General features: G+C 45.3%; 1 protein-coding gene and 3 non-coding genes across 4 annotated transcripts; all 4 read right to left on the bottom strand.

The window, feature by feature from the left end:
* Nucleotides 1-7679: 7679 nt before the first annotated feature.
* Rps12 (ribosomal protein S12) lies at nt 7680-10511 on the bottom strand. The gene is made up of 6 exons (XM_004630273.2): nt 10436-10511; nt 10272-10322; nt 10012-10128; nt 8732-8834; nt 8142-8243; nt 7680-7766 (listed from the first exon to the last, which is right to left on the bottom strand). Exons 2-6 carry the CDS (start codon nt 10283-10285, stop codon nt 7704-7706), a joined length of 399 nt encoding a protein of 132 aa, XP_004630330.1. The 5' UTR covers nt 10286-10322; nt 10436-10511; the 3' UTR covers nt 7680-7703.
* LOC111816563 lies at nt 7868-8000 on the bottom strand. The gene has a single exon (XR_002820927.1). It is a non-coding gene; the product is annotated as a small nucleolar RNA SNORA33 (small nucleolar RNA).
* Nucleotides 8323-8398, bottom strand: LOC111816568. Its single transcript, XR_002820932.1, has one exon. It is a non-coding gene; the product is annotated as a small nucleolar RNA SNORD100 (small nucleolar RNA).
* On the bottom strand, nt 9704-9776 carry LOC111816562. The gene has a single exon (XR_002820926.1). It is a non-coding gene; the product is annotated as a small nucleolar RNA SNORD101 (small nucleolar RNA).
* Nucleotides 10512-11684: the final 1173 nt, after the last annotated feature.

Below are 11684 nucleotides of genomic sequence, written 5' to 3'. Positions count from 1 at the left end.
ATTTGGCAAATGCCTTCTTCTCCAAACCTATCCATAAGAACCATCAGAAACAATTTACTTTCACTTGGCAAGGCCAGCAATATACCTTCACTGTCTTAATTTTTTTTTTTTTTTTTTTTTTTTTTTTGTGGAACCGGGGATTGAGCTCAGGCCCTTGTGCTTGCCAGGGAAGCACTTGTTCCATTGAGCCATCTCCCCGGCCCTACCTTCACTGTCTTACTACAAGGGTATATTAACTCTCCTACCCTGTGTTACAACTTAGTTCATAAGGACCTTGATCATGTTTCTCCTCCTCAAAATATCACACTGGTTCATCGCACTGATGATGTCATGCTGACTGGGCTTAGTGGGCGAGAGGTGGCAACCACCTTGGATTTGTTAGTGTTGCATTTGAGAGCCAGAGGATGGGAAATAAATCCCACAAAAATTCAAGATCCTTCTACCTCAGTGAAGTTTCTAGGAGTCCAGTGGTGTGGAGCATGTAGAGCCTATTCTGGATATGGATTTCACTTTGCTGCACATAATGCTTCTGCCATAACTACCATCTGTGGACTTACAGAATGCCTTATCCACTGCCATGGAATTCTACAGTATTGCTTCTGACCAAGGAACACATTTTATAGCCAAAGAAGTGAAGCAATGGGCTCATGCTCATGGAATTCACTGGTCTTACTAGGTTCCTCAACATCCAGAAGCAGCTGGACTGACAGAATGGTGGAATGATCTTTTGAAGATAGTTACAGTGCCAACTAGGTGGGAAGAGTTTGCAAGGCTGGGGTAAGGTACTTCAACAGGCTGCATATGCTTTGAATCAGCGCCCTCTATATGGTACTGTGTCTCCCATAGCCAGGATTCATGGGTCCAGGAATCAAGGGATGGGAGTAGGAATGGTACCCCTCACCATTACTCCTAGTGATCCACTAGCAAAATTTTTGCATCCTGTCCCCAGAATCTTATGTTCTGCTGGACTAGAAATCCTAGTCCCAGAGGGGATAAGGCTTGTACCAGGAAGCACAGCAATGATACCATTGAACTGGAAGCTAAGATTTCCACTGGTCACTTTGGTCTCCTCATGCCGCTGAGGAAACAAGCTAAAAAAGGAACCACGGTGTTGTCAGGGGTGATTGACCCAGACTATAAAGGGAAAACTGGATTACTATTACACAATGGAGGAAAGGAAGAATATACATGGGATGCAGGACATCCCTTGGGGCGCTTCTTAGTATTGCCATGCCCAGTTATTAAGGTGAATGGGAAGCTACAAGAACCTAATGACACAGTGACAAATGGTCGGGAGCCTTCAGGAACGAAGGTATGGGTCACTCTACCAGGGAAAGAACCAAGACCTGCTGAGGTACTTACTGAAGGCCAAGGGAATACAGAATGGGTAGAACAAGGTAATTCTAAATACCAGCTACAACCCCGTGATCAGCTACAGAAAAGGGGATTGTAACTGTACTCTTTCACTCCTATATATATAGTTGTGTTATAATATGGATAAATTTAGTACCAGTTCTTAAGGATCATTAAACCTATGTTAACATTGAAGCATAACCACCAAGCAAAAACACCTTCCACCTTGGTAAGGGTACTAGTGTCACTGTTTCCGTTTGTACACAGGATAGTATAGCTATAATAACCGTTAGGTGCAATTAGATGCATGCCTGTGTCTGGAGACTGTTTTAAAGAAATATGTCTATTGCCAAGTTGACAAGGGGTGGACTCTAGTGCTCGATACAGTGTGTCAACTTGGCTAGATCACCTGGCAGTAGATACATTGTATCAATTTGGCTGCGTCTGCCTCAACTTAGCCCAAAAGGGTGTTGAGAAGAATTCAGCATTTGGCTTCCTCAGACGAACTTCAGTCTTCACAGTCCGCTTAGACTTTATCTCCTAGCTTCCAGCAGACTCTTCTGCCTCCAGATCGGATCCTTCAGCTTTCCGTCACAGATTCTTCAGTCTCCCATTGCAGACTCAATGGCCAACTGTTAGAGACCGTCACAGATGGAGCACTGCAGTGAGTATAAAACCTTGGGACTGAATCCTTCAGTCGGTGGTGTGCAGACGCTCTCGGCTCACCTCATCTGACTCTGTGACTGGCACATCTTGTGCTATACCTGTTCTTTGTATCTGTTCCTCTAATAAAACCCTAAAACACTGCCCCTTGACTGCATGAGACTTTGGAGAACTAGACACAAACCATAACATGGGACATCCAATAAAAATCTGTACCTGACGCCTGGCATCTCAAGCTCTGCCCCTGCCCTGGTGATATGGCAGAGAATGGCCATGCTTCCATGGAGCCACTGTGGGAGGCCGAGCTCCACAGCGTGCCTCCTGCCTCGCAGATTCCAGCACTGCACCCATTTTCCATTTATAGGTCTTCTCTGGAATGTGCACTGCGTGTGCGCATGTGTGCGTGTCTGCAGCTGTGTCTATACGTGTGGTACTGGCAACTGAATCCACTGAGCCACATCCTCAGCCTTTCTTAATTTTGAGACAGTGTCTCCCTCAATTGCCCAGGTGGCCTCCAACTAGCAATCCTCTGGCCTCAGCCCCTGATTACAGGTACGTGTCACAGCACTCAGCCCACAAATTTTCCTTCTTTAGGTAGCTGTCTGCACATTCTCTATAGCAGAACAACAAAAGCCCACCATACAATCCATTATTGCATATCTCCACTATTACAGATCAACACATTTTCCTCCAGGGCTGTGCTGTACAGTTTCAGTTTCCTGGGTATACACAAAATAAGGGCAGTAACCTCAGCAGATGGTCTAGCAACGCGCAGAGCAGGACCCCTCCACTGGTCACCCAGCCAGGGAACACGGGCTCTGTAATCCAGGCTAACACCTTCATCTACTTCAAACCATTGGATGAGTCCTCAATACTCCTGTTTCTTTAAGATGAGTAAAGGTTTAAACTATCTAAGCGGTAATTCATACTAGTCTGGGAGAATGCCCACAGCACAGTATGAATGAAAAACTGTGTCACCTCACTTTTTAATAGCAAAACCAAGAGTGGCGATATAGCTTACTGGTACAGGCACACGGTTCATCCCCAGAGCCACAGGGAGGAAAGCAATAAATAAAAAAGCAAAACCTTGTTGAGATTATTTTTAAAAATCATTAAAAGGAGCTGGGTGTCTGCAATTCCAGCTAGTCAGGAGGCTGAGGCAGGAGGATGGTATGCTCAAAGCTGGCCTGAGCAATTCAGTGAGATCCTAACTCAGAAAGTACAAAAACATACAACAGTGCAAACTCCTGGGTTCAATTTCTAGCACCAAAAAAAAAAAAAAAAAAATCACAAAGACATGTGAATAAATAAGCAGGAGGGAGAAAAACAAGCAAAAATGAAACTACACTCTATTTGTCCATGCTTTAAAGCATAAGTACTGATCTTTAAAAGGATAGACAATCAGAACATTAAATAAGGAACACTGTCCTCACAATATCTGCTTATTTCGGAAGTAGGATAAGAAGGCAAGGACAATCAATACAGACCAAGAGAGCAAACAGCCACCCTTTCATCACTACAGCCAACTGCAGGCAGTCACTAAAAACTGCTCTGGTCGTCATAATCTCTGGTTTGTGTTTCGTACAGATATACTAAAATGGAGCAAAATTAGCAACTTTGGAGGATAAAAATCAAAGTCCATGAACTTTAAATCTTCTTTAAACTACCAAAAATCATATCACATTAGAAACTAAGCGCCTGCTTAGGCAAACACAAGGACCAGGGCTTGATTCCCAGCACCACACGCCTCTCCCACCCCGAGGTGTGCTGAGCCGGCCAGTATCCAGGTGTAGTGGTACACCCTGCAATCCCAGAGCTGGGGAGGCTGAAAACGGGGGAACCACTACAAGTGCAAGCTGTGTAGTGGGACTCTGCCAAATACTTTTAAAAAGAAAAAAGGTATTATACAAACTAAAAAATTCCAACATGCTTCAAAACTGTAAATTATCTAAAAGCAAGGTTAATAGATCAGCCTCAAGGCGTTTTTAGAAGCTTTTTAGTATCAGTTCAAATGATGGTACCATTTGTGAAGATCAAATGCAAGCAAAAATGCTAAAGCAAACCTCGACTGCACCCTGCATTCTCTTCATACCTCAAGGACTCTCCAGATCTTCAGAGGACCTGCAGCAGCTTCTCCTCTGGCTGGGAAGAAAACCAGCCCTGAAGGGTCCTTCCCTGCCTCCTACTGCCCCCTGCTGGCTGGGCAGGAACTCAGCGGAAGCAGCTCCATGAACTAGAAATGCAATTTTAGGAAGACAAGTAAACTGATCCCTCCAAATACAAGTTGTTACATTAATGGCACTTAAGATGAATTCTAATTCTTGCTACAAAAATGCTGAAAACCAATGAGGATAAAAAAGAAAACCAATGAGAAAATGGACCCCCAAACATCCACATTTCCATAAGCCACTGTCAACAACTTGCTTGCAATCTTCCAGCCTCCTACTGGTGTCATCTCCACATTGCTTCTTATCCTCGCCACACGCTACCCTATTGAACATGGTCTGAATGTTGCTTGAAAAACATATTAGCTGGGTGTTCCCTATATTAGGTGGCAGACGCCTTTAATGCCAGCACTTGAGGCTGAGGCAAGACTGCTGCAAGTTCAAGGTCAGCCCAAACTACACAGCAAGACCCTGTCTTAAAAGTTTTTTTTTTTTTTTTTTGCGGAACCAGGGATTGAACTCAGGCCCTTGAACTTGCCAGGCAAGCGCTTATTCTGAGCTATCTCTCCAGCCCCCCCCCAAAAAAGTGTATTTTACAAATTACTTTTATGTCCTTCCACACTATCCACCTTTATAGCACCATTATAGCCCAGGGATAATCTATTTAATCTCTCCTTCAATCAAGTTACTAACAGCTATTTGACAAATGTATTTCTAACTACTTCTAATCTTTTCTCACTAATTGGCTTAATTATGTTCTCTGAACTAAAGATGTTCTGGATTAATGACAACATCTTGACAATATGGGGAAAGAAAAACAATTTCTTGCATTGGTAGGGCTGCAGGTCATGAGGGTCCTTTCAATGTTTCAGTTCATACTTTTTCAAGAAGAAACTTCAGAGACTGAACATGTCTTTCTCCAGTACATCTCCTTCTCACAGCCAGGGCACAGTGGAAACTCAAGCAGAAGCGTGAGGGGTGGTCATCGAACACGTGTCTCAGCAGATTTTTTATGCACAGCAGCAGCAGAGCTTAAAAATTCGTCCCATCCAGGTACGTAAGCAACCCTCAGGACTCGCCCTCCTCATTGATTTCTAACCCTTGCCACGGAAAAAAATCAGGCTGCACTGCAACTTGTAATGAACAGACTATGAGGCTCATCAGAGTATAACAAAGAGGCAAAAAGAAAACCAAACCACCTAGTTGAAACATCTCCCTTATAACAAAGTAACTCAGCTGAGACCTGCCCACGCCCTGTACAAGAATGCTACAAAGGCCTCTAACCTCCCAGTGTCAACTCATGTTCCTTTTTTGTCACCAAACCCTAGTACCTAACACCACACTCTGACCTCAAGGATGGCCCAGGCCCACCTTCCCCATGGGACCCCAGCAATGACTCACGTTTCATCCACCAGGCTGGCCTGACAGCAGAAGAGACCCTCCCCTACCCCCCACACTGCCCTCACTGGCTGATCCGCCCTGCGGGTTTTCCTGGCACCCATCTGTAGCTTCTGAGAATGCTCCAAGACATCCAACCTGTTAGCCTCAGCCTGCAGCAATGAGCTGTGGCCTTCTTTCCACCTAGTCTGGACATCCAACATCTTCCCTTGCCTTCACGTGGGTCTACGTGTACAGAACTACCAGATACCTTAATCCTAAATATAAGCTGAGAACATTCAAAGGAAAAGAATTTACTTTCAAGTGCCAGCTTTACTCAGGAAAATCAACATTTCCTGGTTACTAGAATTTGTAAACACCTAGATAATGCTTGTTTCTCAACCACTCACTTGCCTTGACATAGCCTTTTTACAACTTCTATTAAAAGTATGTTAAGAGACTCAAGAAAGAGTACCTGACATGGGGGTTTCTTCTAGCCAGTGCAGACAGGGGCTCCAAAGTCTGCCCAGTGAGCAGGATGACACTTGCCTAGTGCCTATTACAGTTCTCACAGGGTACAGATACTCAAGACTCTTGAGCATGAACTCTTATTTCCAAGTCTCCGCAATCATACACGAAGACCTCGCCCTCTGCCTGGGAGCTTCCCCTGATGAGCTTCCTCATGAATCCTGCACCCTACAAGCCACAGTTCCACAGCTGCAGCCACAAGTGGGCTGCGCTTTCTAGGAGCCATCAGGTAGAAGGCCCTCCCAAAAGGGAGAAGCAGAGGGACTAAGAAGGTCTGGAAGGGCTGAGTGTGGACCAGAGACCACTTCCGTTTAGAAATGGTGCCATTCACTGTTCAAATACCTGAACGACTGAGTAGAGGTTAAGAACCAAGGATACACTTGACCTCTAGCCTGAGAACGGAGTAAGCCTCTAAATCATCAAATACCTGGTGTACTCAGCGACAAACCTCAACAGCTTTCATCTGCAAAGACAAAGCTCACTTTCAAACAAAATTGGAGGCACAAATTAGCAGCTGTCAAGAGACTGAATTTACTGGACTGGAAGCAAATCCAGTTAGCAGGAAGGCTGGAAAAACAGATCCTAATGTCAATATGGGGATTTTCAACCCAAAAGGTGTAGAGAAAAACCGCAATGAAGTGTGATGGAGACTAACATGGTTGAGTGAAAGGTTCAGGTCCTGACTGGGGACACCCCATGACCCCATCTTCAAAAAAAAGCCCCATCACCAAACAGATAAAATTATAAAAGTACATGAAATTTTCTCAAAACAAATCTATTCACTTAAAAGCTTCCCTACAGCAAATTCAAAACTAGCAGACCTCCCATCAGGCTGATACTTTTCCTCTCCCAACACAAAGGCACTCCAATTCCAAATGTTCTTGATCATGACTTTCCTCTAAGCAAAATCTCTTTTCCTTAGAAAATTTCAGCAGCACATTACAGCAATCCCAGGCCTCATCACCCAAATCTCAGCTTTGAAGCCGGCATCAGAGCTCTTCTGAACTCCATTTTTAATGAAATGATTCCTGGTCAGCATGCTTTCCACAATGTTGAGACAAAGTACTCAATGTAGTATTCATACAGAATTCAGGCCACTGGTAAGTCTTAGCTAACACATGAATTTCACTCACAGAAGGCCTCAAGACACCAAGTCTTAACCACACCAAGATTCAGTCTTGAAATAAACCTGGTCACTGTCTCCGATGAAGGCTTCTTGCTGTGTACTAAGGATGAATCTTGCTTCTGCACAAATGAGGTCAACTGGAGCTACAGCATTGCACATCCCAAGCCAGACTAAAGCTAACCTTGCTTCCTACACCAGCTATTTCCCAGCTCGCCCCAATTTCTGCAAACCATTGTCAAGACTCCAACATGGCCTCACTGATTACTGCCCACTCCCCAGCCAAGCCCTTTCCCTCCCTTACAGCAGGCCCACCCTCACGTGGGCTGCTCATGTCTCAGCACAAAGGTTACTGAGTAGGTTTTCTAGAACCCAAGTCTAGAAACTTGCTCACAGCCATTCTGCAGTTACTCTTCCTTCTACTGGGCACACCGAGTTTTTGTTGTCACAAATAAAAAGTCAAGAGAATGAAGTGAACCAAAATTTTTATTCATTCATTTCTTGCATTTGAAGTATTCTTCGATGACATCCTTGGCTTGCGATTCTTTGCCATAATCCTTAAAAAAAATTACATTCATCTTATTATTTAAGTTTTGCTAGTTCTTACACCTAGTTGTACTAAGGTTCCAATGTCTTAAAAAATGCTTTCATCATTAAAAGATGTAGCCATTTTCAGGGACCTTAATGACTTTGATGTCATGTCTTTAAGGCTCGTAACATGGCATTATTATTGCCAGCTTTTGGTAAATTTCTGCAAACACATACAGATAAGCAGATTTAATAGCTGGCTTTGAAATTATGGCTTATCAGAATACTTCTAAACCTGTTCAGAAGTACTACTTTTTCCATTAAGAACTCCTTAAAATTTCAACACAAGACCTATGAGTAGCTAATCAGCAAAACCTTTATCCCAAAGACAAATACTGACTTACCTTAACCACCACACAACTGCAACCAACCACTTTACGGGGTTTTCCCTCACGGTCAATCTTACAGAGGCCTACCCATTCCCCCAGTTTCTTGTTGTCGTCAACCTTTTTGGTATATAAAAACAAAAACACAGTATTAGCAGACAGCAGAGCTACTGACAAAGAAAATTAAGCCTCACAGGTAGCTGTAGTCAGAAGGGTGACATGGCATTCTCCTCAAGGCGGTTCAGTAGAGGGAGCCAGTTGTCATCATGCACAGCACCGGTAAGCACCACTTTCTGTTTCTAAGTTTACATTTATTTAGTTTCACAAATAAAAATGCTTCTTTTATTAGCTTAAGTGCAAGCCAACAATGTCAGGCCCATACAATGAATATATCTGTAGAACCTATCAGCCCCAGACTGCAACTGTCCTAATTCTAACTCTTGACCAGCCCCATTCAACTACATTGGGTGTGACAGCACATGCCTGTACCCCAGCACTTAGGAGGCAGGATCGCTGCAAGGTGAAGGCCAGCCTGGACTGAGCCGTTAGGTGCATCTCAACCACACACACAAAAAAAAACCCTGTAAAAAAAAAAAAAACAAACTCACCTTAATTAGGTTGATTTGGTGCTCAGCACAAAGGGCCTCCACTAACTTTACATACATAGGCTCATCGCAGTTCGATGCAAGCACACAGAGATGGGCCTGGCGCCTGAAACACAAGACACAACCACGATGAAGTCACAACTCCAGCTTTAACAATGCACTACTGTGGTGCTGTTCAAGGATTATCTGCACTAGCCACATACTGGCAAAATATAACAGAAAAACACCCATTAATTAGTATACCATAAATGTGTATGAGGCTGCCCAGATGTGACAAACCTGTTAGACAATTCAGCTACAGAGACTAGAATATTTCCAACTAATCTCACTTTTATATAGCATAGGGCTGATGATACAGCTCAGTGGCATAAGCACCTGCCTGCCAAGTGCAAGGTCTCAAGTTCTATCCCTGGTACCGCAAAAAAAAAAAAAAAAAAACTTTTAGGTTGCTTAAGTAAAAAAACTGTGACCAAACTATATCAATTTCTTGCAAGCCATTGTTACACATCCTAAGCCCTATGTTAAATATAAACTACCAGACAAGCTATCCCTCCCAGATGTAGAAATAACACTGGACAGCACAGCAAAGCAGGTAAGTTATAGAAATTTTCATTCACCTGCCTTAGTACGTCCACGGTTCAGCAACTACTGTATTCAACCAGCTACTTTATCTCCAAGTAAATTATACTGGCAAAAAATGCTCTTAAAATTCACATAAACTTACGTGAAGCACTGATACACAATTTGCCACATGTTGCCGGCCCAAAAGACCAAAACCAATCAAAACCAAATACATTAACAAACATTTTACACTCAAATGATTTCCATAGATATACTTACACAAACTCACCCCCAAATCAAACTTCTCCCATAACAGATCCAAAGGCTTCCTACACCAGTAAACATCATGGTTAGCCCACAACTGCATTAAGGTTCCCCATGTACTCTGTCAACGTGAAACTCGGCAATCTACAGGTTTGTCAGACCATTCATGTTTCACTCATGAGGAGTGAAGGGGTATCCGACAACTTTGAGTCATCATTCAAACACTGTAGCTTTTCACTTTATCTACTGCTCAACCCCGCTCCAAAGCAGCAACCTACGTGTTTTAGGTGGGTCATACACGTTAAATCTGAATGCTGATACCTTTTCCTAGGTTTCCTGTCGACCGGTTCCCTTCAGAACTTTTGCGCTAGCACCATGAGCTTCACGCTTTCTTCCCTCGGCTGCGGTTTTGTTCCGGTTGCAACAACCCAAAGCAGTATTGAGACTCACGCACGTACTTGTCTAAAGCTTTGGCGGCTTCGCGAATTCCACGCGCAAGGCCATCGTGGATGAGGGCGGTCTTCAGCACCTCTTGTAAAGCGGTATTGACGTCCATTACACCTCCAGCAGCAATGCTAAAAGCGACACAACGACTTTCAGTTGGGTCTCCTGAGCATCTAACCCCTTGGATTGGCACAAGCACCAGCGCTGGACGAAAGCTACGCCCGCGCGGGGCCGGCCCCACCCGCCGCACGCCAACCCCGGACCCCGTGCTCACCCTTCCTCGGCCATGGCGGTGGGTTACGGGTGAAGCCGAATCTTGAACACACTGAAAGACAAACACAATACAGCGCTAAATTCAACAGCAGGTGCTTATCACCCACTTGAGAAACTCGTCCGCAAGGAACGTTCCCGCGACACCACACTTGCAGGCCTACTTACCCCGCGCCTCCGCCTCCGCGCGACTCTGCGGCGGCAGGGAAAGAGGCCGCATGCGTCCTCAGGGCGCTATTTAAAGGTTTTGCGGGCCGCCAGTGCGCATGTGCAGGTCGTCCTTCCAATAGGGTGGCCCTCGCGGTGCCAGACCTCGAGAGCGTCTGTTTCCGGTTTGAGCCCGCTGTGAAGGAAAGAGCACGGTGTGTTCCCCGTGCCTGCCCTACCGAGCTTCGGAGCGCGCGACAGGCTCTAGAGTAGACAGCCTCCGACCGGCCTTCTCGCTTGGGGGCGTGGCCAACGAAGGCCCAAAATCTCGTTTGACGGAGCCCGAGAAGAGTCAAACATAGCCGTCAGTGTGCTCTGTCCAGCCTCCTTTCCGGACCACGTAGCAATTTCCTTTCGGTTCCACCAACTGAACCTTCTTGGGGGGCGTATTTTGCCGCTTTGAGCGATCGTGTCGTTCTGTGGGCGATCCTCACCTTTGTTTCCTGAGCCAAACAATACTCTTCCACTACATCTTTACGGTTTTTTGAGACAGAGTCTCGCTGTGCAGTTCAGGGTGGCCCCGAACTCGCGGGGATCCTCCTGTCTGAGCCTCAGGAGTGCTGGAAGGAGTGGCGTGCGCCCCCGCGCCCGTCCTGGCTCCTGCTGTCGCTACTGCTCAGCACCTCTCAGATACACTTGGCTTGCCCGGGGTTAAAGAGGCCGACCTGGCCGCGGGGCCGCCGCTTCCGGTCCTCGGTTGGTCCGGCTTTGCGGCGCGGCGCCGGCGGCGTGGACGGCATCCCGGACGCCCCAGTGGATGCCGGGACGGAGGGAACGGCGTGGTGCTGGCGAGATCCGACCCTGAGCTGTGCAGGAGTTGGAGAAGTTAGGGGTGGATTCGAGAACCTCCCTCCGATGTTTTGGGTTTTTTTTTTTTTTTTTTTTCCATAATTTTATTGAGAAACAAATAACAATGGGACAGTTTCAGTAATTAACACATTGCATACATTCTTCCTAGGGGGTAACTGCTGTACAAGATGCGGACATGTTATTCTATTTACAAACTATTAAAACAAATCCCTCTATTCATTAAGAGAATGTAGCTATATATCTATCCGAACCATCCCCTTTTTTGTTTAGTTCCGTCATTTGAATATTATAGGTGTGTTAACTCAGCAAAATATTCTGAAAGAGTCCAGTAGTCCATAATAGTACTGGGTCTTCCACTTCACTGGCAATGTCAGAAATTGTTGACCTGAGTCCCCTACAG

The sequence above is a fragment of the Octodon degus genome, unplaced genomic scaffold (assembly GCF_000260255.1).
Source record: "Octodon degus isolate 3935 unplaced genomic scaffold, OctDeg1.0 scaffold00034, whole genome shotgun sequence".
NCBI classification, from domain to species: Eukaryota; Metazoa; Chordata; class Mammalia; order Rodentia; family Octodontidae; genus Octodon; species Octodon degus.
This window is presented reverse-complemented; position numbering and strand designations above follow the sequence as displayed.